Source organism: Pteropus medius, unplaced genomic scaffold, assembly GCF_902729225.1.
Source record: "Pteropus medius unplaced genomic scaffold, Ma_sr-lr_union100, whole genome shotgun sequence".
Classification (NCBI taxonomy): domain Eukaryota; kingdom Metazoa; phylum Chordata; class Mammalia; order Chiroptera; family Pteropodidae; genus Pteropus; species Pteropus medius.
Genome location: NW_024350926.1, coordinates 6392187 through 6419406, shown reverse-complemented (window position 1 = coordinate 6419406; position 27220 = coordinate 6392187). Strand labels below are relative to the sequence as shown.

The 27220-nt window shown below is 47.1% G+C and overlaps 1 protein-coding gene and 1 long non-coding RNA gene across 3 annotated transcripts in view; one reads left to right on the top strand and one right to left on the bottom strand.

The window, feature by feature from the left end:
• The window catches only part of LOC120585504 (uncharacterized), a 57762-nt gene extending 51418 nt beyond the window's left edge, over positions 1–6344 (top strand). For both annotated transcript variants that reach the window (XR_005648369.1, XR_005648370.1), the window contains exons 3-4: positions 1898–2126; positions 2676–6344. This is a non-coding gene — a long non-coding RNA (uncharacterized LOC120585504). The remainder of the gene's footprint in view (positions 1–1897; positions 2127–2675) is intronic.
• RDH10 (retinol dehydrogenase 10) lies at positions 1–26237 on the bottom strand. Its single transcript, XM_039841878.1, has 6 exons — positions 25705–26237; positions 23765–24000; positions 4289–4387; positions 2948–3093; positions 1456–1587; positions 1–1359 (listed from the first exon to the last, which is right to left on the bottom strand). Exons 1-6 carry the CDS (start codon positions 25991–25993, stop codon positions 1236–1238), a joined length of 1026 nt encoding a protein of 341 aa, XP_039697812.1. The 5' UTR covers positions 25994–26237; the 3' UTR covers positions 1–1235.
• Between the last annotated feature and the right edge of the window lie 983 nt (positions 26238–27220).

The following is a 27220-nucleotide window of genomic DNA, read 5'->3' as shown; positions in this document are numbered from 1 at the left end:
TAAGTTAATTCTTTAAATTTAATCAGTACTTTATAAAATTTCCCAATTAATTAGTAAAAGATGGCTTATTTTAATAGCCTTAAACATTGGTCGTTATTTAAACAAGACATTCTAAAAAAAAAAGCAATCACATGATAGTTCATAGTAATTTACAGGTGGATGGTATGCATTTAGGTACAGAGGTAGAAGTTCACTTTTACACTGTTTCACTAGGACACATTTACCAAATTCAAGGCACGAAATAGTTTGCTTTACAAAAAAATACTGTAAAAATGTCATCTGCTGTTCTACAATGTGAATAAAATTTTCAAAAGAATCTTTACACCTTCCACACTACTCCATAGGATAACATTTCCCCCCTCACTAATCATAGTTGGCACAAAAATGGGGACTTGCCCATTTTTAGAAACTCTTTCTTTATAGAGCTGCTACGTATTCTAGATAAAAGTCCATCCAAGGAAATGAAACACAGCAACTTCCTGAGGAAAGGGCACTTTCTGTATGCAGCAAAATTCACAGGTAGAAAAGGTATGATCTTTTTTGGATAACTAGGTCTCCAGAGTAATAGATACTTAAGGAAAGATTTCAGAGATGAAACTTAAAATTCGGCTAATACTTCAGTCGTTACGACTTTAAGAGACCTGATCACCTTTACTGTAACAATCAAACATCATTTAGTTCAAACTGGTGGAGATTTCAAAATTCCTTTTTGAAAGAGCCATACACACAAACACCATGAAAAAGCCACATCGGCTTGCAAAGCTGAAACTTAAGACAACATGAGAAAATACAGCCCTGTCAGTCCTTGAAGTTGCAAGGGTGTCAAATGGCTAGTTTAATGACAAGAATTAATCGATTCTATGGGAATTAAGAAAAACCACGCACATGAAACACACTGTAGTTATCATCTCTAGACTTTCTGCTCGTTAAAAAAAAAAAATAATGGTAGCCTGGAGATGTCACACAGTGCTTGTCTAAAAGACATGACTGATTCTAGGGTTCTGCCTGAAAAGGACCCCACTGGTGACAACTTGAGCTCACTTCTGCTGATCACATTTTCCAAGCACTCAATAGCTGGTTAATTTAAACTTTATTATTATTATTATTATTTTTAAGTTGATTAAAAAAAGAAGTCCACACGGATTTAGAATCCAGAGAATGTCAGTAACATGGATCGGACTGAAACGTCTCGATCGTCTTCTGAGAGAGATGACGTCCCGTCCGGAAAAGATGTCTCAGATGCCGTTTTTCGCCTCGTTGTTGTTTGTGGCTTGTTTCCGCTGGGCGATGAAGGGGTACATGCACTTGTCCGCTCCCAGGAACCGGTACATGCACACGACCGCTTCGAAAGGGAGGATGCTGGAAAGCAAAGCCACAGTCGTTAGCGAACGGGAGACGTTCGGTCGTGGGGGCGGATGCGGACAGACCCGACCCACCAGGGACCCCTCTGGCTACCTCTTCATGAAAGTCACGATGTACATGAGGCGGGGGGTGCAGATCATGGGCTGGTCCGTGAGGATGGCTTTCATGGCCTGCTTCACACAGTAATCAGGCTTCAGAGGGGGCAGAAAAGGCTCGATTTCTTTCCTGAAAGTTATGTATGTAAAAGATGCAATTATGAATGAACACGAAACAGGGAAGACCAGAAATACATATTGGAACGTTAACAGTGACGTTATCTGAATGACAAGATGTTGGGTCCATTGGGTTTACTTCTTTGTGCTATTCTGTATTTTCCAAATTTTTCTCCGAACTCATATTATTTGCAAAGTCTAGAAAACAAGTTACTTTTCTTTTTAAAAAAAGCAAAATTGGTCTGCTTTTCTGTAAAGTGAGTTGTTTTTAAAATGCCTTAAAAAGTATTTCAAATTATTTCTCTATTTTTCTCTTTCAACAGAAGGAGAGGGTGTTTGGCATTACAAACACTATAAACCCAAACAAGATGCCGACTTTTAGCATTAAGTATAGTTCAAATGACGTTGTGTAAACAGTGATGTCACCTCCTTGAGGGAAATAAAAGTCTGCTATATGCCTTCCTGGATGCCTGAATAGGGAAAGCCAAGGTATTTTCTCTAGGGGTCTCTGCGGTGAAGCGCATTGGGACATCCTACCTTCAGCAGAATTCAGTAAGTTACACGTTGAAATAGCCTAATAATAATTCCCATCCTGACGGCGTCAGCCTGAGATTGGAAGTGACTCAAATCACCCTCCACCTACCTCGGGCTCAGTCAGGTTCATCTTCCTCTGCCTTTCAAACGCATCCAAGCAAAGATCTCAAAGTCAGCATGTCTTTGCAAGGACCCTCTTAATGATTCATGGCTTTGTTTATTCTGCTGAGCTCAAGTCATATGTGACTTGACATTTATGTTCCCATACGCCTCCTTTCAAAGTGGGTGGGTATTTTATTTCATTTCTAGTAAATCTAAACGTTTCTTCTCGTTCTGTCAGAGTGAATCTAGCTACATACACTCTGCAGAAAAAGGAAGCTCCCGAGTCTGAACTGTAATATTCCAAGGTCATTTTAGAAGGCCATTACTCTTCTGTGACAGTGACATTGTTTCATGTCCACGTCTAAAGTCGCATTTATTTACTAACACTAACGTTAAAGAAATAAATTATCTTCTAAACAAGTGTCTTCTGAGGAAAATCCTGGGTATTCATGTTTTCTCCTTGAGGGCGCGGAGAAGCCGTGATTTATCGGATGCCTCCAGACTGACTTCTGCGAGCTGACACCACGGTGGCGTGAGACCCTCGCTCGTTACTCTTAGCCACCTCAATGTCACGAACCCTGACCAATGAAAACTACAGGTTAACTGTCAGATGATACTCGAAGTACAACAAGGCTGCCTACGTCTGAAGATCTAATCTACTTCCACGTATTCTCCCGATATGGAAAGATGATTTTAAAAAGAGCTTTTTATTCATAATAAGACCGGTTCTCACGGACCTGATCCGGCAGCCTCTGAACATGCCAGTGTCCACCAGGTAAGGGCAAACCAACGTCGTTTTAATTCCATCCTTTTCGGCGGCCTTTAACTCGTGGCTCAGGGATTCATGGAAACCCACCACTCCGAATTTACTGGCGCAGTAATCCTGGGTCAGGGAGAGAGGAGGGCGTCAGCACGGAGCGTGCGCAGAGATCCCGCTCCAAACCCAAGCTTCTTCCCCGCCCAGGACTCTGCTTACAGGTTTGCTACAAAAGGTTACAGGTGACTAAGCAAAGAAAAGGAAAACATTTTAAAAGACAGATATCTGATGTGGTTCAGTGCAGAACTAATATTTTCAAAGCAACAGCAGAAACAAATGAACACTTTATTTGCCACATCAATGAAGTATCGTATTACTTTGGGGAAGTTACCAGGAGTCTAGGAAAGCTCACAAGCTGGAGTTAAAAACGGAGAGAGGTTCACTTTGAAGTGTCTGGAAAATTTACAAACAGACTCTTGTTCAGTAAAGGAGACTGAAGAACCAGTTTGTTTAAATTAATGCTGGGAGAACTGAGGCAAGTCCCGCTTGGGCTGTAAGTTGTTATGATCCGCTTTTCTTTTTAGGGTGAAGTACGAATGAAAATGATAACTGTACCTTGTAAACTTAAACCAGAATGTAACTTAAGGACACACGGTACAGAAAGAAAGTTCTTCTCCACCCACCGGCTTTGACTCCAAGAATGGCAGCGTAGACTGTGGGAGCCATCTATTCTGTGTCCCTTTGCATATTTGCACGGGACGATGCTTCAGTTTTACGCCACAGGCAGCCACAGGAGTAACAGCACAGGACAGTATACAAACACACGCTTTATAATTTGAATATTGTGAAGACGACGGTTTAAGGCCACACTTACAGTGTGGGACACCTCACATCTGCCATAACCATGTCATCTGATGAACTAAAACGAGATTGCTCACTTCTGGCAAGCTGACCAAAACAGAAGGTCAACCTTCGACCTCATTTATCTGTTTCCCTGGCACTGCTATGCCCTCCATGGCATCGCTCTTGACCTTGTCCGTCCCCACCGTCATCAAGCAAAACTGGTAATGAAAACAGGGTGTCCTGAGGCCCGGCCCGCCACCCTCTCTTACTGCTGCTGTCTGGACAACTAGGACAGGTGACTTTATGGCAGCAGATGTAGAGTTGGCCGTGGGTGACTGCGGATCACCCCTCCAATGGCACACAGGTAGAGAGAGGGCTTTCACAAATGCACGGGCAGCGGGCAATCTTTTTAGGGTTTTGGTGTATTTGTTATGAGATACGGCGACTGAATGAAGGAAATGCTTCCCATGTGACAAACCTCCACTCCAGCGGTACTGAACAGTCCCAAGGAACTCGCGACCGTCACGATGTGACCGTGATTAATCTCCAGCATCGTAGGAAGAAAAGCCTTCGTGGTCTGAAAAAGTGAGATGCAAAGCTTCAGAACTGACGTCACGCGCTTCCTCCGAAACCCAACCGAGGATCGCAAAACAAAGTTTTATCCACGGAATGTTCTAGTTCCCAAGTTTTTAAAAAAGTGCTTAACAGTTATCGAAAAGAGAAGACCCTTCACACGTCTGGTTAACTTCGCACCATGTCATTGGCATCGCGGGCCTATCACAAGCCGTGACCGACAAGCCTGTAACACAAGGCCCTTTGAGGGCACCGTCCCGAAGAAAGGAAAGTCAGCAGGATGAGGCTCTTCACCGCCTTTCAAGTGATAGTTATTTGCTAACCTAGATGACTCCCAGGTCAGAGGCTTTTTATGCTCCCGACACCTGAGCACAGCTACCTCGCGGTCTGTGAGGGACCGCCAGCCAGCCTACCCTCCAACAGGTGCTTTGTATTAATGTTTACCTAGGAGGTATAACCGGTGATAAACCCATGAACAAAGAGATGTTCCAGCATCATTGCCAGCATCCGAAGCTTTGTCACCAAAGTGTACTAACAGGAAGTAAAAAGTATTTTAGTATGTGAGAAAAAAAAAAAAACGGGGTAAAAGTACAGAGTCATTTTAATGAAAACTGTGTCCATGCACTGACAAAAATTTCTGAATGACCACACTGCACCATGGCGCATGCTGGGGAGTGACTTTCCCACGGAGGCAGGTGACTGGCCTCTCAGCGAGCCAGGGCATGTGGCAGTTCCAAGGCAGTGGGCTCAGAGGTGGCACGGATTTCTTATTCACTCGGTTCTTGTCTCCCTCTCGCTCTCCTGCCTTCAAGATGCAAGGCTGTATTTTTTTTTTAAAATTACCTCGAATTGCTCGAGATGATCTATGAACTCCTCTACCAGGCTCCCAACAGTTTTATAACCTGCTTCTTAAAAGAAAGCAGCAAAGAGCAACCTGTCTCTGCTGAGTTATAGCCCGCTGCCAACACAGCTTCCCGTGATTTATGGAGTCAGAAAACCCAAACACTACACAATGGACTTAAAGAGCTGAATTCCCCTCTCGGAGGATTTCCTGGCTAAGGGATCCCTGAATTTTGGCATAAATATCTAATTTGCCGTGATAACTTTTGCATGTACAAGATCAAAAACAGGTATTCCATCAATTCTGAAGTATTTCCACGTTGCAGTCCATGCTGCGTACACTCGCCGGATGAACTTGGTGACGTGTCCTAAGGTCTTCTCCAGTCTGACTCCTGACAATAACAGGATATCCCTCACCCCCCAACTCAGACCCCGTCGGTGCCCCCTCGCTGCTGTCACCCATGTCACGCTTATTCTCACCTGTAAGGTTTTACCCATGAACTCTTCTCCCACAGTCTACCCCCGCAGCCCTCCTATGTAATTCAGAGTGTACTATTCATCACACATTTACACAGCCTCTTATGCTTTTCAAAGCGCGTATGTCACCAGAGTTTCCCAGTACCTCTCCGCGGAAGGCAGTTGGGGCGTTAAGCCTTTATCTAACATCCTATTCACCTTGACTCTGTCCATATTTCCTTAAGACATACAGTTGGTACCATTCACTGTAACATATAATTATTTCATGGTATTTTGATTCTGATTGTTTTAATCGGTCTGGCTGCCCCAGACTGAACTGGAAGATATGGATGTTTTCGGCTAGCAAGGGGAACAGCTGTGACGGGCACGGTGAAGAGAGAGTGATCGGCACTTCAAACGTACTTCGCGGGCCTGGCGCACTGCAGGACGTGTGACAGATAGACGCTTCCGCTTGCTTTTATTTCTTTGTACTAGTGAGTGGGGTGGTCGGGGTAATTATGATAGCAATTATGATTCCGGTCTGCTTGATAGCCAAAAAGGCAAGCTGTGGTACTTTAGGTCATTATAGGATCTTGCTTTTAGGCTCTGTAGCTTATCTATGGCCATTATAGCAAAGAATTACAATAAAGTAACACCACAAAGAAGCTTATGTATTCTAATATAAACTAGAAAACCTATCCTTAAAAAAAAAAGTCTATGTCTTTTTAAAAAGTATCTGGTTCTGATGAATTGTTTCCAGGGTAACTAAAAAGTATAAAATTTATTCTTGATGTTATCCAGAAATCATTTCTAAGTATCAAAAGTTTGCCTAATTTTGGAATACAGGGATAGATTCAGTATGGGGGAACCTATTTTTCAGGTCTTAAGTATAAGAACTCAATATTAAATCCCAAGAAATTACACACAGTATAAACTGCCAGTAAGAATTTGCTACTTGGTGACCTGACCAATCTGAACGGCTGACTAGGACTGTTCACACGGGCGGCGTCCCCTCCATGTCCAGCTGGCGGCTGGCCCTGACTAGGAACGCACAGACACCGAGTGGGCTGGCTCCAATGACCTCCCGGTATTCATGTGCCACGCCGTCGCCCGCAGGTGTTAAATGACTCACCCAGATCCCGGCACCACATAAAAGTGGGTGATAGAAGATTAACAAGTCCCTAACAGTTTTTTAAGTTTAATTTGTTGCGAGGTTCTGAAACTAACGAGGTTGGTCTGGTGGTATTAACTTGTTCCTGCAACAAGTGTTTCTTGAACGCCTGGCGCGTGCGGGGGACTGCACGACGACCTGGCCAAACAGTGACAGATGAAATGACAGCAGGTCCCACTCGTCCCTACGCAGAACTGACACTCACCAGCACTTCACTGTGTTACACTGGAACATCCGACATGAAACGGTTCTAGTTTATCCTTCGCAAAAGCAGGATATTGTGGCCACATATTCTAAAATAAAATGGGATTTGGGCTTCTTCCCCCTGCCCCCTGCCCCCCCACAAGTAATGTGGAGAGACATTCAAGCTACTGGTTTTACATTTAAAGGAAAAAATGAAAAGAAAAAGAGAAAAGAATCCAAATAGGGCTAAGTAACTAAAATCTTTTCCAACTATGGGTTATAAACATATTTTTCAGGGAAAAACGCTTCATTTTAAGTAGCTAGTAAAGTGTGACATAGGTTGGTTGGTTTTAACGTGAAGCTTTTTTTTTTTTGAGAGGGATGAGTTAGCTAAAAAAAAGGTAATGTCAGGTCAACGTTTTGTTTAAAATGCATGATTTCTTACCTCATCTGGGACAAATTTGGCCTCTGTATGAACGAGAGCCAATGTGTCACTGTGTTTGCTCCGTTCCAAGACAAAGGTCTATATTCTTTACTCAGGAAGGCTCACCAACTATGGGTCTAATACTACGCCTGTGACAAAAACCACAAACAAAGCTGGGAAAACCAAGCGCCGAGGAAACCAGGAGGGGACGGAAGGCCCAGGGCCACGGCAGGCGGGGAACCCAGCCCGCCTGTCTTCCAAAGCTCGCATCACACACCTGCTCAGCTCCTACCGCGTCCTGGGCAAGGGCCAGCCTGGGACGAGAGTCATCGGGGCCATGCAGGCTTCCGTTCAAACCTGAGTTTTCGGGGTTCACGCTGGAGCCCGATCCACGTGACTGAGCACTAAGGCTGCTAGTCATTTCCTTTGCTGCCTGAATGGAGGTGACCAATTACTGCTCGTGCATTATTTCCACAACCAGACTCCTGCCTTATGTCAGGAGCACGTTACCAAATAAACTTTGATCGGCACTAATTCTATCCCTTACTTTACAAGAAAAACGCTATAAATGGGTGGCTAGAAAGCATCACACTTTTAGGAATTTTCCCAAGTAACCTGACTAGTTTTCTTTTCTAATTACGCTTGCCCTCGACAGTCTGGTAGATGACATCTGAGATAGCACAGCATATTCCGTCCTTGACACAGTCTGACAGCACAAAGAAGTCTGGCACTTCGCAATGAATTATTAATGTGCACAAATATTGCAGCGTGGATGAGATGGGGACCAGCGAAAGGTGAAGTGCTAGTTGCCATGACACCAGTCAGTTCACGCTAAGGTTCGTCGTGATCTTTAACTTCGTCTCAAAGAGTCGCTAGAGGAACATAAACGGCAAACCTGCAGCTCACGCCCAAACGGATTAAGTGTAAATTCACGCGCCCGCTGCCGAACGAACGCTGGGGCCGCTGTGTTTTCTCCGCGCGAAGGACGGATCACCTGGGGCAGGAGTCGGCACCTGGTGAAGGGATCGCTAAAGGAAGTTCGGAGTTAGTTGGTGCCAAGGGCGGTTGGCGAGGTCGGCGAGACGCTTAACCTAAGTTGGAGAACGGCCCTCCATGGGTACGTCCGCTTACTAAAACGCCTGCGAACAGAGGACATCCCGTTCCTCATGAGAAAATATGGAAAATATGGTTGACTCTTGATCTCAGAGTCTCAAAGTCAGCAACCGATACACACTAACTGGTCTGCTCACTGGAAGAATTCAGAGTTGGAATGGACCTAGGGATTATCTTATCTGCAAAACAGAAAACTCTTAATAATGGACCCTGGCTAAAAAGTGTGGAGAGAGACGTTAGGTTACCCGCGATTGATTTTTTTAATCACGAGACTCTAATACCATAATCTGCCACCAGTTGACAGGGTTGCTATGTGACTTTAAAAAAAAAAAAAAAAGGAAAAGGCCATTCATGTGGACGTTCGCACAAAACACACTTAACAAGCCTCGTATGTCTGTGGCTCCTCAGGGGTCCTCTCTGGGGACCTCTTCAAAGCACCGGGCACTTTGAACGATAACTGCAAAGGTCGTATTTATAATATAAACAAGAACTTCTCAAACAGAAGTGTGAGTGGACATAGACATGACATGTCATATCTCGAGAAATCTTTGAATGTCAGGTTCACGCCACATTAACTCCCAACAGTTCCAACCCTCCCGAGCGCTCCTGGCGAGCTTAATGACAGACGGCAGCGCGGAGCCTGCAGCTGCACTGTCAGGGAAAATTAGCCCTCGGTGAAACTAAAGAGACGTGAGGAAGTGTGGTGTCCGGCAAAGTCTGACTTTTGAAACCCGGAGACGGATGACATTTGAAAGGGGTAGGCGAAACGCCGAGAACGTGTCCTCTACGCTTGTGAGCGGAGCCAGGTACCCAAGAAAAGGAAGAGCAGAGTTAGTTTCTCCCCGTGGGAAAAGGCCTCGCACTGTATTTTTGTGTATTCGTGCATCTTCACAACCATCCTGTGGTCAATTCAAGAAAAGGCGTCTTTTAAAAGAATCGTTTCGAGGTGTTTCTCTCTCATTCGAACGTCCCAGAAACAGAGCAGGCTTTCTAAAGAGGCCCACAGAGCGTGTTCCGGTGAGAAGGGGTGACCACCATCAGCACGTACATAGTACAGTTTGCTGATATGTGTGTAAAGGTTTTCAGAATCTCCAAATAATAGCAATATATACAATTAAAAAAAACATCAAGGCCCCACTGAGCAGAGACTATCTCACTGGACGGCCTTACGGTGCCCACGCCTCCGAGTGGCTCAGCCCCCTCCCTGGGGTCTCGCTCCTCCTGCTTGTGTCGCTAGTGGGGTAACTTATCTTTGCCAGAATCACAAAGAAACATTCTTATGTACAGGGATAAAATGACTCTTCTCTGAAAATTCTGTCACCGCTTTCTAGAAAACTATGATTTGACAGTGCAAAATACTGAAGGCACTGAAAAAAACAGTGAACTGTGTCGCAAAGGTTAAGGGGATAAATCATTAGTGTGCGCAAAGATTAAAAAATGGTGACATACCGCCAAGCCAACCTGGGAAGGAAACACGTGGCTAAATATTTACTTTTCATTCTGTCGACTGACAGGTATCTGCTTAATAAATGTACTGACCACTAAACTTCAGCCATTTCGCTTTGACCACAGAAAGTGTTACCTGAAGATTTTCATTACAAAATTATCCTCGATTGGGAAATAAAACCCAAACCAATATTTGCTGGTAATACGTTGACTTTTAAATATTTTAGGTGCAGTCGACAGCACAAATTCTGAAATTCATGGAGCTGGATCACGGCTTTTTTTTTCTTTCCTATTTGGGTGTGTTTGCAGAGACAGAAAGGGACAGACTGTGCAATAGAGCCCCCAAGATACCAGACGCAACAACACGTGCACCGAAATCGGTCAGATCGACCCAGTGTCCCGTCTTCAGTGAGAGGACAGGCTCAAGATGACGTCGCAAGCACCGAGCCCAAACCTGTGTCACAGCTGCCACCTTGTTATTGTTCTGTTGAGGCCACAGGGATCTGCTGAACGTTTGCAGGCGTCAGCAGTTAATCCTGTGCACACGCACCAGTCTGCTCCTGCAGTCACCCTGCGACCAGGAAGCTCATAAAAGAGCGAAGCTTTTCAAACGAACACCTAGATGACGACACCATCGGTTATTCAGCAAAAATAAATGCTTCGTTGACTTGCCGCCCCCAGCTGAAGCACGGGCTGCATCTGCCCTGCGGCAGAGACTCGGGTATCGACCTCCCCTTACGTTTCGGAGTTTGCCATGAAGAAACACCAGGAGGGAGCGACTTAACACCCCACCTGTCCGGCAAGCCCAGCGGCCTTCAGAGTCCAGACACCACATGGTTCCGACTGCCCATCACTTAACCTTCCTGTTACTTGACCCCTCTCGACTTAACTCCCTTGTGAGACGAAAAGATCTCCAAGTTTTTTAGCTCAAAAATGGTGCAACGACTTATAGCCAATAATTCTTCCTTCGATTCTTACCACACTTTCAAAATACAAGTTGGAACACTGAGGTATTACTTGCCTGAGACTCTCGTAAATGACTCAGTAAGGTTTCAACTCCATAAGTGCAGTTGCCAGCATCTTGTGAGCAGTAAAAACGTCTACTCATTAAACATTTATGTTGTCATGATCGTGCCTTTTAAAATAATGTAACTTGGAACTTGAACTCATGCCTCTTATATATGACAAAAGTTACAAATTACCTGTGAAACAATCGTCATTTTTCCGCATTTTCCTTGAGCCCCCAGAAGCTCAACATGCTAAAAGACACAATGAATGTTGAGCACTGTTTCTGAAATGCTGCTCTCCCTCGCTCTGTCCCTGGCCCAGTCCCCAGAGACCAAAGGGTTGTTCCAGCATCTCTCTCAAGCTTAGGCCTCTGCCCCTATTTAATAACTTTACAGAATCAGGAAAATAACCCACGGAATTGCTGCCAAATTGTCTGCCAGACAACAGGTTGTCATTAAACCCTTTGCTTTGCCCTAAACTCCAATCACGTCGCAGAGGTTGTAATAAAGATGGATCTGCCGAAGGGCAGAGGCTTCGTTCTGCTCCAGTGACTGGGAAGCACCTCCGTGTGGCGGGAACACTGTACGGCCACCTGGAGTGGCAGGAATCCTTCCCCGCCCCCACCCCCTCCGACAGCCCAGCCCAGCAATGTCCCCATGTCACCTGCCATCATCCCTTGTACTTCATATCTATAAACAGTTCAAATTCTTCTCTGCTTTCCAGTTTGCTTACTGTGGAGTCTTTAAAAGAAATTAAAAATCTTTACCTAAACAAAAGATAAATATAATCAAGAACTTACTCCCCAAAACTTTTTATTCTCAAGCATGCATGATCACAACTTAGAATTTACTATGCGTGAGGGTCTGTGAAGTCCCCATATTGTGTTAGGCATTGTTTAAAAAAATAAATCTCTGTGACCCGCTTAAAGAAATGCAAGGACTATGAAGCCACCTCCTCTCTAAACCAGTGGCTCTCAGACTTTGCTGCATGTAGGAACCGTGTAAGGGAGGTTTGACTTCTGCTGTCCGGGCCGCGCCCCTAGCCGATCGCTCCAGGGAGGAATCAGGCATCGGGGGACAGCCCTCCCCGGCGACTCCGGCACCCAGCTGAGTGTGGGGAGCACTGTTCTAGAAGGGGGTCTCAGACCCCGCACCGCCAACATTTGGGGCTGGGTAATCTGAGGTCGTGGGCAGAGCTGTCCTGTGCATCACAGGATGTTTAACACGTCCCTGGTCTCTACCCACCGGTGCTGACAAGCGAAAGTGTCTTGAGACGGTGCCAGATGCCCCGGCGGGGCGGGTAAAGTTGGGGACACAGCCCCGTGAGGACCACTCTCTACAAGGAAATCGAGTGCCATAGAGCCCCACGATGGTTTTTTCTAATTCTCATATTGTTATTTTTTCTACGCTTGGGAGACATTCTAGGCTTTAAAAAATCATAACTTAAAACCGGGCTCAAAAGCCCATCACTTTCAGTTTATATGTCAATACCTTCGAACCACCACCCACTACCAAATTAAGAACTATCTCCGAGGGACAATAACGCTGCTGTGTCAGGGCCAGGAGTGGAGGAGAGGGGTGCACAACAGGCAAGGCCCCTGCCCTCTCGGGACTTATTTCCCCACAGCCGTTTGGTCCTGGGCAGGAAGAACGGGCTCTTTACGCACGGCCCCAACTTCGTGCCAAAGCTTATGGCTTTGCGGACACCGCCCTGGGCCCAGAGACCAGGGAGAATAGTGACAAGAATCGCCTGGACTCTTCCTTTTAGACACTGAATAGGATCCCAAATCAAAGAATGAAACCTCGGCTAAGGCGAGGGCGGCCCGGGGTGCGTGGTCTGGCAGCCTCCTGGTCTACAGGGTTCCCGAGGGGCTGATTAGCTCTGGAGGAGTAACGGGGGAGGGGAACGGAGCATGAGAAAGTGGGAAGGGAGGGAAGTACTCAAGAGCAGTTAGTCCTGGGGGCTTTGATGTGCATAAGTCACCTGGGGCCTGAACCAAAAGCAGGTTCCGATTCAGATCTGCTTTCCCAGCGTGTGGGCCGGCGTGGGCCGGCAGACCCAGTGCGGCTGCCGCTCTGGACCCCAGGCTGAGCGTCGGGTGCCAGCAGGAGCGGGAGAATCGACTCCAGACCTCAAGTACCTGCTGATCAATGTCTCCCAGAAATTCAGCAAAATACGCAGACTAATTTCTCTGTCCTCTATCCCACCCGTGTCCTTCAGGACTTCGGGGGTTAGGAAGTCCCATACTCTACCCCACTCCAGCCCCCATCAATGTTTATCAGATAAAGGACGCTCAAATCCAGGTGCCAAGCCCGCAGAGCTTTACGAACGACTGCTGGAGTTCGCAGGCCACCTGCACCGGCCCTGGGTCCGCGTTTGGCACTAGCGAACCCTTCTGCTGTGGTGTGGATGCGCGTGTCTCCTTGAATTCAAATGTGGAAATCCTAACACCCAACGTGATGGGACTAGGAGGTGGGGGTCTTTGAGAGGTGACTTGGTCATGAGGGTGGAGCCCTCATGAATGGGATTAGTGCCTTTGTGAAGAGAACCCAGAGAGCTTACTTACCCCTTCTACCACGTGAGGGTACAGCAAAGACACCTGTCTACACACCAGGACGTGGGTCCTCACCAGACACTGCAATATGCTGGAGTCTGGATCTTGGACAAACCTCTAAAACTGTGAGAATTACACTTCTATCGCGTATAAGCCGCCCAGTCTCGGTACCCTGTTACAGCAGCCCAGAGGGGCTCAGGCACCCCACGACATGACACACGAGACCTGAGAACAAGCTCTCAAAACGAGACCTAGAAAACTTCAAAATCCTTTCCCGTCATCCACAGAGGCTTTGAAAGCTTAGTGTTCAGCACAGGAAATTCAGACCCTTTAGTCTCAGCCGTTTATCTTTGTGATGTCCCACGTTTGCCTTCCTGAAGCTTTCATGGTTTGGTAAGCCTGTGAGAAAACCCTACCTTGGAAATAATTACCCCTTCGAAAGTTAGATGATTGGGCAGTAAGTTTGGACACCATCAGCCAGCCAAGCCCGCACAATTGTGAAAATCCATGATTAGCATTTCCAAAAGCAAAGCCTATGGAGTTATCTGGAATTCTGATCTCATAAGATTATTATGTAACAGAATGAAGGTTTTACATTTTCCAGGCGATAATAAGCTTAAAGATTGGTACCAAGTATTTACAAAACTTCGTTCAGTCTTAGTAGAAAAGCTCTTTTTATTCCCTACTTTTCATGCCCAGTGTGCCCATGCTGACACGCACGTGAGGAAGAGAAGGAAGCAAGCTGAGTGACCGAGAATGGACCATGCTATTCTCGACGAACGAACCGCCATGGAAAATGACAGAAAAGGCACAGAAAAAAACCAGGAGCTGGGCTTTGGTAATAAAATTCTAGTGTGCTGTTGGTTCTTTAGCCTAGAATTTTACATGCTTGTCTAATTTATGGAGCAAACTTCCTGGGGATAGTAATGACTAGTTAACTTCCTAGAGTTAATTAGTCATTGCTAAACTAACCATGCTCATAAAAAAAAACAAACGAACATGTGAAGGTGGGTTCTGGTGTTGTACCACAGGGCACAGGCAGAAGTGACTCACAGGGAAGCCGAGGCGCTTTGAACGTGCAGCCCAGGTGAGCACAGCTGGCCCTCGGACAATAATGCCGTTCCAGTCATTGTCGTTTTATCCTGAGCCCGATGAGATGCCCTAGGAACTTCGCTCCTGTCTGGTGAAATCGGTTTCGTTATGTGTCATTTTGCTTAAAGTCGCAGAACCTGTGGACGACGTTAAGTGAGGACTCACTGTGTTTGCAGAGGCTCTAAACGAAAGCTTAGCGTGACGGCCTGCCCTGTCCTGGCTGCGTCCTTCCCCGGTGGTGACCTTAGTCAAGTCCTACAACCTGTCCCGGTCTGTTTCCCCATCCATAAAAATGAGGATAATGGCTCTACTTAACTGAGAAGCGTGCTTATGAAAGGGCTTTGTAAAATTCAAGTGCTATGTAACAGTACAGTAAGTGTGCACGAGGCTCATTAAGCATATATTTACAGGCTATTTTGGTTGTAAGTGCTATCTATTTTTGTTGATGTTGTTTTTTCAAGTTCCTGCAATTCCTGATTCTTACTATGTGTGGCTCCCAGGCCTCCCTGCCCTCCACGCAGTGCCAGGCCGCTCACTTCCTGCAAAAGCCCAGTGTCCAACCACGAGAGGGAACCTCAGAACCACACTGCTGAGCGGGCTGCAGCCGCCTGGCCCCTTTCCTCCTGGGTGGCGCTGGGACACACCAAGGCACTTCTCAATAACACCCCTTCCAACCCTTTTTCTTCAATTTTACTAGGAGCAGAAAGCCACAGTTTTAAAATACATATTACAACGCTTGACGGAGAAGTGTCCGGCAAATGTAAAAATGCTAACAGCTAGTACGGAACCATTTGAAAATGATTTATTATACCCGATGTTCTTTTTTCCCAAGAGATTGTGGAGCTACCTTGTTTTAGAAAATCCTCGAGAAATCAGTAGGGGGCAGTATGTTAATTACAATTTGCAGGTGGGAAAATTCAGGCTTTGAATTTTAAGTTTCACTTGTCCTCAAAATACCCATGTGCTTACATAAGTTCCACCACAAATATTTTCCCAGTTACGCGGATTTGGTAAGTGTTAACTTTGAGCCCCATTGTTTAGAATAACACTAAGAAGCTTAACCATGTTAATATTCAAAACTTTCAGGACGAAACTATTTGGAGGAAAGGCAAGAAATTCACATTTTTATGCAAAAGCAACAAATGAGAAACTCTGTGGCTTCCCCAGACCCGAAATCGCCAACGTCGCAATGCTAACACCGTCACCACCTTCCACACAGCTTTGTGTGATCTTTGCAAGCTTCACAGACCAAGAAATGTTTTGTTTCCAAATGTGAATTCATCGATTCATTGTAAGTGGCTTGTCAGTTGGGCTAATTTGACAGCACTCAAGGTTACGGCAGTAATTGCCCTTACTTGTTAAATATTCTAGCAGCATTTGCTGAAGTGTTGAAAGTTTTATGATCATTATGAGAGGATATTCAACTTTTTTCCCCGTGGTTCACTTAATTTTAGTTTCAGAGCATTTAAGAAAATGGTCCCTGACAGGTGTGAACTTGAGTTTTAAGAGAATTGACAAATAAAGTAAAAAAGGAAAAGGGATTCAAGAATGGGCCATGCCGGGTAAGATCAAGGGAAAGATGTTAGCATTCCTGTCGAAAGGCAGCACCTCTGAGCCTCCCTAAACCCAGAGATCAGGTGACCGGAACGGGCTGGCCACGTGTGTCAGGGTACGCGTGAGGAAGTCCTACGGCCATGATGCTCTGACAACCCTCACTGCCAACAGCCTGTCTTAGCAGAGTGTCGTCACAGCACAGGGACGTTCTCTCAGGCTGCCGTGTTACGGGCACCAGCTGTATGCTTCGACTACTATATATTCTCAAAGAAAGAATTAAAAGATCCCATCCTCTCCGTCCTTCTCCGGTTATGCTTACAAGGGGGTCTCGGCCTAAAAGTTTTTAGATCAGTGAACAGAAACCTTAAGAAGGGGTTAGTTCTTTGAATAGCTAACTACTATAACTTCTGAGATAAGAAATCACTAATTAAAGCAAGAGAGATTTAACACATTCTAATCTGATCCCCGGAGTTAGAGGCTCAAAACAACTTTTTAACCCATTCAGTGGAGGCAGGGAATAGTTCCCTATTTCTTAGGGACTATCAGAGTTTGTCATACTCCAAAGATTAGCTACAAAAGGCTCTTTATCTTGGGAAAATTACAGATTGTGTGTGAAGAAGGAAACGAGATACAAATCCACCCTGCCATCACACCCCCTAGTGGAATTTCAGCATAGTACAATTTGGGGGTCAAAAACATCTGGGTAGTTAGGACTTAACACAGGCTGGAACGGACTTAGAAAAGTCCAGTGGCTATAAGTGCACTGCAAACGGGAACCTTCTGCTTACTCGCTGATCATTTGAGAAGCAGCAAACCATGTCAACCATACATCTATCCTTACAGGCAGATACCTGGATTAGACAAAGGCAAACTGGCTATTTATCGTAATTGAAACAGGCTTGTCATTTCTCAAAGTCCTAGAACAGAAATCTTAGATGAATCTGCTATTAATATTCCTCAAGAAGAAAACTTAAATAAAAAGGGGTTTCCTACTTAAAAAATTGATTCTAACTCCCAAGTGCGGTATTAAAACCGCCTGAAAGGCATTTTCTGATTGCCGTATCTTAGAGATATAGTCAAATGAACTTAAGTCAAGTCACTAGAAGTTGCCAAAGATCTTGAAACTCTGAAAAATGATTAGGGTAAAAACAAACTTAAAGGAAGAGACTAACCGAGGGAACGGGGGCCGTGAAGCATCTAGCTGTGGGTGTGCGGCTCTTCCCCAGGGACCTGATCCTGCAGCCAGCGGCCAAGGACGGTCGGGCTCTGCCATTCATTCTTTCTGAAAAGCTTTCAGGCGCTGTTTGCCTCAGTGCAGGTTAAGCTTCCACTCTGACATGTCCTGTAGATTAATTTCTACTTGGGCAGATAATGGACAAAGCCCTGGATACAGAAATAACCAGGGAGAAAAGGACAAACACCAATTTTGTTTTCAGGAATTGAGAGAAGCAGCACGTAACCCAACAAGAGGGCCATTCCCTGAACCAGGGATCTGAGACGACTCTACAGACTGACCCTTAATGCACATGGCAGAGCAGCTGAGTGTGTCCGCGCCTGCAGGGCACGGAGGTGTCCCACCCGGCTGGAGTTTAGGGTGCTCCAGAGGATAGACAAGTGATGAGCCTGGGGGGCAGGTGGAAATCGGCTCTGGAAGGCCTGAGCCGCCATGCTAGTGAACCTGGACTTCATGCTGTGGACAATATAGTCACACGAGGGTTTGGGGTACGTTCCAGTTAGCACAATCTTTAAGCAGGCACGTGACAAACTCAAGTCTACTTAAGATACCCCGAGGCTGGAAAGAAACGGCTGAACGGGGGGGAGAGATGTTCAGAGACCCTTCTCAGAGTCCAGGCGAGAGGTGATGGAAGCACAGAGGGGGAGGCGGGCGTGGAAAGGAGGGGATCACACTACACGGAGGCTGCACAACAGTCTGGATTTGGTTGACCCATGAATGCGTGCGGGATGGAGAGTTAAAGGTCCTGCTGAGGTCTCCAAGCCTGGCACTGGCCACACCTGGGAATTCAAGACGAGGCAAAAGGTAGTTCAATTCTGAGACTGGCTGATGTTAGGAACGCGTGGAACGGACAAGACAGTTGCTGAACTTGGGAACTGTCACGGAAGTCACAGTTGAAGCCACTGAAATAAACAGATCGATCACCCAGCTAGAGGTGCACAGCGAGAAGAGGTCTGAGCACACAGTACTGGAGTCACTACATTTCGGAAGCGGGGAGGTTACGAGTGACAGGAAGACAGGCGGAGAAGCAGGAGAAAGTGGGCTCACGGGAGCTGAAGCGCAGCGTTGCGAAGAGATGGTTAACAGGGCTGCATTCTGATAAAAGACCAGGCTGCACACTGGCTTTGCCACTTGGGGAGCACCGCTATTTTTTCATGTGACACTGGCTACTTAGTGATATCTTCTAAGCAACTGAAATAACCAAACACAGATGAGAACATATTACTAAAGATGTTAGGAAGATTTTCATAGTATGGTTCCCTGCTCGCACCGGTCATGTAAAGCGACATTTTGCCATGTGATAGGTGTTGATTTCTAGCGGCAATAGATGTGGGCCTGGCATGTAATATATCAAATACAGACGCTCAAAGTTCAAAGAGCATGTGATCTTATTGCGTCAGGAAAGAAGGCTATGAAGTGACCCCGGCGGATACACAGCCCCAGGTGTCCCGTCGCTGCTATTTACAGAGACGTTGCACTGAGCTTTCGACTGCGACCAGTTAGTAAGACACGATAGGCTTAATTCGCAGTTCAGTTCAAGACACAAAGTCTTTATTTCTAAAGCTCAGACATTTGATTTTTTTTTTATGTGTATATATTTTTTTAATAACAGAAGCCAGTTCTAGTATGGGTGTAGAAATAGGCATTGCATTCCAAGTTTTTAGGAGCTATCCCGAGACAGGAAAACCATGCTCTACAAAATGCATTCTCTAACAATTCTTAGCATTATGGTTTGGAGGAGGAAATTTTGGGTATATAGTTTTACGTGAATACTTTAGAAATGTTTTAAAAATTCTAAATCTAAGAGGCTTTCAGCAAAACTAGATTTCTCCAACCAGAGAACAGAGGATTACAGTATTCGAGATTAAAAACTAGTAAATCACAAAAGAACTTGAACATTAATGATTACGGACCATTCATGAGATATTAGCTACTAATGTCTTTAAGTGCTGCATTACTCAGATCTAGCTGGTGGGCTTTTACTTTTCCTGGATGGATTTTTAACTAAATAGACTTTAGACATTTGGATATAGATAAATGCCTAATTCAGTAATTAGTATTTTAAAACTGGGAAACCTTTTAAGTTAAGTGGTCTATTAATTAACTACCAATTATCTTGTCTGACTACCATATCAATAGAAGTAAATTACCGACTAGCTAATTTGACAGATTTAGTCCTCTGCCATGCAAAATTTCTTCAGAACATAAAAGACTGCAGTTAAATGCTTTTGCTTCCCCCTTTTGGTTAATCAGGGATCAATTTGCTGTGCATGTATAAAAGCCAAATACAGCTCTTTGGTCAAAAGGGACCTACAGATAAACTTTGTGATTTAGAAAGAAATGGCAAGCTAACATTCTACCCCTCTTAAAAAATAACACGTTTTGGGGAAACCATGGGTTTGTAGTTCCCATATGGAGGCCAACTTTCCATATTTCAAAAGACACTAGAGAGGCATTTTCAAGCCCTTGAATCTCATCAAGATACAGAGAGCCTAAGTGAGTGGTTTCTGTGATTGTGGCAAACTTAAAGACCATCGTCCGTATACATTCTCCATGGTCTTGTCCCAACCACGAACGCTCCACGATAGGTCACGCTGCCTAGAACCTACCCCAAATCTGTCACTCCTTGACTGGTGGCCAAGACAAGGTTCCTAGCGGAGCGGCTGGTGATGGAAGATGAAGCATCACTGGAAGATGAAGCATCGCAGCAGACCGGAGGGCTGTGCGGAACACTGCCAAGAGCTGTAAAGACTTCCAACGTGCACGGAAATAGTAAGAAGCAAGAAAGGGGGTACAGGACACATCCTCTCCTTGAGGCCCGGTCATCGGGAAATATGAATGGTTGCCAGACATTCAATTTGAGCTTGATGCCAATTGGTATAGCCACACCAAGCCTTCTCCCAGCTGCTAGCCTCGCACCACTGAGCCGAGTTAATACGCTGGAGTCAAAATGAGCACGCGGAAGAGACAGGGAGAATGGAAAAATTGTGTAGGAAAACAAAAGGAGATGCAGACCATAACGAATGTGAGCCGGCCCCATTTCTGAAACCTCATCATCAACCCCAGCTTGAACTAGTCCAGCAGAATGCTTACCTGCTGAAACCTCAGAAGACAGACCTGGGCGGGCATTCTCTGCATAGGTTCTCTTCTCAGTAGTTAAGCAGAAGCCTAGCCTATATTGTCAAACGTTTACTGAGTGACTCATGGGTAAGGTTCTGTGCCAGGCGGGGAGAACAAATAGATGCCTGTAACAAACCGCCTTCAGACAGCTTGCCATCTCCTTCGGGATTTCAGGGCACGGAGTGTAAGAAGTTACACCAAAGAGCACGTGCGACGCGCCAAAGGATGGCGATGGCGGCGAAGGCTGCGAGACGACAATGGCAGGAAGAGGAAACGCCTCAGACGAGCCATTAAACTGCAGCTTCGTCAGAAAACAGGGCGTCGACAAGGAGAGTTCTGAGGACCTTTGCAGCTCGAATATCCAAAAGTGCCAGACATAGGCTGGGGGGAAGCGGGGTGTGGGCAGGTTACAGTAAGAACTTGGCCTAGGCCTTCGAAGGTGGATGGAGTGGAGGACGAGGGCCTTCCGGGCAGGGGAGTAGCGTGAGAAAGGTTTGGGAGTAGCGGCACCCACAGCTTTTCGGCGGATGTCCACATGGTTTTCTATTTCACTGCATATGACTCTAACTCTAGGTCAGGATTGCCGTGTATGGATTACTTTATGAAAACAGACGACGACAGCTACTTACAAGTCTAGTTCAAGATGATATGTTCAATCATCTTGACTGAACGAGTCGTTTGCTCAGTTGATCTATTTTTTAAAATGTATGGAGCAACTTCTTTCCCCATCCGAATATGGTAAAAAGACATACTTATTTTTTCTGAAAGGAAAGCAGCTCATGCCAATATAGTACCTCTCTGGATGGTTACCATGGCCATTTTCGCCTAAGAGGACTACTGGAAGAGAAGCTGGATTAGGTGGCTCTTAGAACACGGAAACCACCCCCCATTGCGCCCCCCACCCAAGTCACTGTAAATTATGTAGGTCTTCTTTTACATTTTAGTTGCTAGATCTCAACTTCTTAAAAGGTTTTTAAGTCTCGGCAAGGGGTCAGAAATTCCAACTTGAAAATGAATTTTCTGACTCAATATTGAAAATAAATTCTTAAGTTTAGATGCTTGGGGGAAAAACAGCTGGAGAATTCAGGAGCCTCCCATATTTTAATATGAAGTGACGTCATTACTGCCAAGGCGTCCAAGAACTCCCTAAATTGTGTAGTTAAGCAACATCGCAAAGCAAAGTGGGGCCTCTGGGAAGGTTATCTGTTCCTTCTCGTTATATAGATTCAGCTCCACAATAATTTTTCTATTGGAGACTTGATTTATTTTTCTCCTTAGGTTAGAAAGTAGCCGAATGCTCAAGGTACAGACATCAGTTGATGTGCATTTTCAAAGCCGAAGCTATGGATTTTCTGCTCTCTCATTTTATAGGACGTCTAGTGAAGTGAAGCTGCTTTCCTCTGCAGATCGTATGGGATTTCTTTAAAAACCTGGTTGCATTTGAAACTCTACAATTCAGCAAAATAATCATGCAGAGAAAGGAGGCAAGACAGTTAGACTATTTTGTGTAGGTAAACGTTTATAGTTCAGAAACCATGCATCATTTCATGCAAAGGTTAATGGAAAAAACCAGTCCTGGCGTCTGGTTCCTGGTCAGCCTACTGATGGCTGAGTATCTGTTGAGGGGTGACGGGTTGACTGAAATCAGCTCACGTCCTCACCACTCTTCAAATATGAAAAGTACAGCCCATCTTCAATAAGTGTACGTCTTTTATTTCAAATGGTGATTACTTGTTTTATTCGGAATTATAAACAAACAAGATTCCTGATAAACTGTGTCGCCCAGTTTATTCAGTTGTACTAGCCTTTGCTCATCTGATCCACCCCCTTGTCACTTGCCACCTGTTCTTCTGAACCTTGCAGCAGTAAGGACTTTTATCCGTTCCCCACCCCCACTGTGCACATATGCGTGCGTGTATGCGCGCGCGCACACACACACACAAGCACACTTAAATTCCCCCAAACTGTATCCGCTACACCCTCCTTCCTTCCTCATTAAAAATATGACATGAGTTAGCTCACGTCATTTCCATGTTCATTTCTAGAGGTCTGGAAATGAATTAAAGTTCGTGCTTGAAAATAAAACATTAAAATAAGCTTCTTCCAGGATCAGAGAGATGGTGTGATGTTCAAGGGGCCACATGTGAGTAAGTCCTTCCAAAGACAGATTAAGTTTTTAAGCAGTTACTAAAAATTAATGAGGTTTAATGTGACCTATTTAGGAGAAACAGTTCTTTGTTGTGTTTGATTAGAAGGCTAATCCTCCTATGGGAGAAAACACATACCACCCCCTTTCCTTACCCTTTCTTTATTGGACCCGCCTGCCTGCAAAAGTAAAGGGGGAAACGCCACGGAGGAAGGAAGGCGTGGAGTGGGTCGACGGCGCACTGCTATAGGGGAGGGTTTCACACCCACCATTACTGAATCGGTCCCGCTGAAAAACTGGGGTTAGTGTTGTCCCGGAGCAGCAGAGAGCCCACCCCATCCTTAGATGCTGTAGTAGCTCTGAGGCCCTAACCATCATCTAGAAGCTGATAAAGTTTAAGTCCCTGGTCCAGTAGGTCTCACAATCCCCCTACCCCCTATGTAGTGACTCTGGGGTCCTATCAGGGTGACTTCGTTCTCCTAAGAGAGGCATCATCTTTCTAAGCTGAGATGTTCTCCAACAGGACAATGCCACAGACCCTGTGGATGGTCAATGGATATCAAGTGCCTGCCAGGGTGGCCTGACCACTCCCAGTAGACCACAAATGCTGATCTCAGAATCTCTGGCACTTTCCAAAACGTGGCTGAGCAGTAATTTGGAAGCCTAAACTCTGACTTTAGGAATTCATAAGAACAACCAATGTTTTACAAACTCGACAGAAAGTAAAATAAACAAACCCAGGGTTTTATGCTTCCTCTTGTTATTTTTATGGCAATCTTTCAAACTAGTTCAAAATGTTCAGTCCTCTGCCCTCTCAAAAAACAGTCCTCTGAATTGGGGGGCGGGGGAGGGGGGTGGCGCAAACAGCGATTTAATAGTAACCGGCATATGTTGTAACTCACCACGGGGAACAGTGAATTAGAAGGAAGCCTGATGGTAAAAGTGTGCAGGTGGCTTTCTGGCTGGCACGGGGGTCTCCCTCCATCCCAACCTTCTCATTGAGTAGCCCCAGTAATGAAAACGAGGATGTTTATATTTACCCAGAAGTGTGCGTGGCAGTTGACCATCATGGTTCTCTCAATGAGCTCATCAGGACACTCCAGAAGGTGATGCCCAGAGACCACGCCGGCATTATTGACCAGGACCGAGACCTCGCCAACCTCCTTGCGGACCCTTTCGGCCATCAGGTAGACATTCTCCCTCTTTCCCACATCACAGGTGTAAGTAAAAACCTGCAGGTTACAGTGGGGCAGAATTTCTTCCTCACCGTTCCCAGCTGACCACAGAAGTCCAGATGAGGGGAAAAAAAAAAAACGAACAGAGAAGGGAGAGTTGCAAAACGTGAGTCACGTGGCAATCGGTAGGACAAAGATCACACAACACAAAAATACTACACTGAGCTTCCAATTTCTAACACTGTCAGGCTTGCCAATGACTGAGCTTACAGCTGCCTTCCTCCCCTAAAAGTCTTGGGGAATTACAACAATTTGCTGGAGAACTTTGCTTAGGGGAAAATCATGTCATTGTGACAAGCCCAGTACAAGTCAGATCTCATGGGATCAGCTTCCTGGAGCTAAAGACACCTGGAAAGAACTGATCTCAGCCCAGGGAGTAACACCCCTCCTCCCAAACATACACACTACACACTCCTCTTTTTAGGGGAACAGTGGCCAGAAGCAGCTCTTCTTACTCTTTAGTATGAGCACCCTCAAAATTAAAACTCACTTCAAGGCTCACGAATCAAAGCTGTAATTAATAATCTGAATTCATCCAAAACCAAGAAACAGAACTTAAAGTTTCTTACTGAAAGTGCTGGGCACACAGGTCTGTTCTAACTGGAGTAGCTGAACTCCTCTCAGAAGCACCCGCACGCGAATCAAGTTCACAGGTAAATATGCAATTTCATCACACAAAACCTCAACTGAGAAACCAAAATCTCTTCCCTGGGAAAAGAATAACTTCACCTCCTTGATTTGGGCAGAGAGTGCACAATCTGTATTTGCTACCCTCCATACCATCATTGAAAATGTAACGTTTTTAACCTTTGATGGTCTGACCTAAATGGCAGGTGCCAGTAATTTTGGTGACAAATGATCACTATGAGGGAGGTGTGGTGCCCAAGCTAATCTCGATATGTATATATATACATACACACACACATACATACATACATAGTTCAATGCTTTTCCTGGAAAGGAAAAATTTCGTCAAAAAGCAAGCGCTATTATCAAATTTCCTGGACCAATACTTATGGTTATGATCTCCACTTTGGCCTTTTTTTTCTTTCTTTTTTTTTTGTAAAAAGTCTCAGGTTCAGGTCAGTTGATAAATATACAGAAATCAGGTTTCCTGAGGTTACCGAAACATGGAATACATTTACAAAAAGGCTTAAATCCTTCAAGTGCTTTGCCTGAAGAGGCAGGGCATCCTTTCAATCAGGCTGAGTATGTAACTGAAGTACTCACTTATCTCTGCTGAAACAATGTATTTTCTCGGGGCTAAAGTTGTAATGAAACCATCAGTCCTGCCCCAGCCTAGGAGGTTCAGACCACACTAAAACGTGTCCGTGCGTCAGTCGGCTCTGAGAAAAACTTCCCAAAGACACTTTATTTAGTTTCCTCTCCTCGCAAGGGCGACGGAGGCATTTCTTTAGGATTCAAGCCTGAGGTTACCAAGTTCCCTCTGCCTGCCCTATCCTCGGAGGGCTTAGGAAACCCCGCAGTCGCCCCCAAAGAGAGAGGACCTGCGTTAAGACAAGGGTTGGCTTACTTTCCCCCTTGCAATAGAGGCGATCGTGTTCCTTTACCAAGGGCAAAATCCACTCGCAGAAGACCGTGGCAGGGGGAAGGGGGGGTTCTCTCCTCCCTCGGGGGAGAGGGCAGGGCTGACCCGTGACAGTGGGGTTTCGCGGTCCTCCGGGGTAGGGCGCGGGGGCGGGGAGGGGCTTACTCAACAATGCTCGCGCGCAGGTCCGAGTTACCTTGCAGCGCCGCCGCGTCCGCCGCCTCCAGGTCGCGGTAGATGTGGCGCACCATGCCCGCCGTCTCCTCGTTGCTCTGAGTGTTGATGTCCCAGAGCACCAGCAGAGCCCGGCGCCGGGCGAACTCGAGCGCAAAGAGGCGGCCCAGGCCGCTGCCGGCGCCGGTGATCAGGCACACCTGGCCCGCCACGCTCTTCTCCTTGGGCCGCACCAGCCAGCGCGCCGCGGCCAGCACGAACGCCCAGAGCACTTTGAAAGTGACCACGAAGAACTCCACCACGATGTTCATCGCGACGCCCGCACGAGCCCAGCGCCCGCGTCCGCGTCCGCGCCCACCCCGCGCCGGCTCCCCGCCCTGGGGCGCTTGTCAGAGCGACCGGGATCGGAAGGCTGCGCCCCGCGCCCGCCCCCGAGGTGCCCGCCGGACTGGAGTGCGCAGCGTCGCGCCCTGCGTGCGCGGGGCCACTCCCGCCCGGGCTCGGCGCGGTGGCTCCGGGCTGTGCCCGCGGCGGCGGCTGCCCGGCTCGGCGCCTCCTGCCGGCGGCCGCCCGCCCGTCCCGGAGCGCCCGCCTGGCCGGCCGGTCCCGCTGCAGCGGCGGTGACAGCCGCGAGTTAGGCGGCGCGCGCTGCCCTCATGGCCAAGCCGCCGCCGCCCGAGCGTCCCCGGAGCCGGCGCTGCGGCTCCCGCTCACCCCGGGGAAGGGGCGCGCCGCAGAGCCTGCCCGGGCCGGCCGGCCGCCGCGGGAGTTGTCAACTTGACCCAAGTTGCGAGAGGGTGGGAGAGTGGGGTGCGGGGCAGCGGGAGCGCCGGGAAGGGGCGACCCGCTCAGGCAGGCGAAGCGCTGCCCGACCGCTTGCGGCTGCCCCCCGCGGTCTCGTGTTCCCCTGCCCTGCACTCCCCGAGGCTGTCACTCGGGCACCAGGCTCCGCGGCGAAGCGCCACTTGCAAGTCGGAGCGCTCCCGGCCGCTTCTGAGCGGGCTCCACGCTCCTCGCTATATAACCCACCACCGGGAAGAGCCAGCGGCGGCATCGGCCCACCCTCCGCTCGGCCCTCCCCGCACCCCGCCCTCGGCCCAGCCCCCAGCCCGCCCGCCGTCCGCGGAACCGCGGCGGGACAGCCCCTCTCACATGGCCGTGGCCGCAGCCTCCAGCCCTCGTCGCACCTCCCTTCTCGGATCACGCCCCCTGCCGTGGGGCGTCCCGACCGCCGCCTGCCAGGCCTGGCGGTCGACAGCGCCCTGGCCATCCTCCTACCGCTGTCCGATCCTCGCTTGTCCCTGTCTCGCCACTCTCGTTAAACGGGACTCCTGGACGGGCTCGCCTGCAATCAGGCGCTGCAGAAGACAGCCCTTCCAGCTGGAGGCACGAAAGGACCTCGGCAGCGCGGCCACCGGGGTGCCGGAGTCTTGTATCTGTGGTTGGCAGAGAGCCGAAAAGGCGGTCAAAGTCGCGCCTCGGGAGTGGTTTAGAATCGCAGCTAGCCCTCTGCAACGTGGGTCAAAAGGCTCTCATTT

Bases quoted from the DNA above. Each gene is read 5' to 3' on its own strand.
- RDH10 (XM_039841878.1), bottom strand. From the start codon at position 25,993: ATGAACATCGTGGTGGAGTTCTTCGTGGTCACTTTCAAAGTGCTCTGG. The intron at 4,388-23,764 runs GTAAATATAAAC...TCACTTTTTCAG, and splicing joins ACTGCCACGCACACTTCTGG to ACCACGAAGGCTTTTCTTCC. The intron at 1,360-1,455 runs GTAGCCAGAGGG...TTTGCTTTCCAG, and splicing joins ATCGTGACTTTCATGAAGAG to CATCCTCCCTTTCGAAGCGG.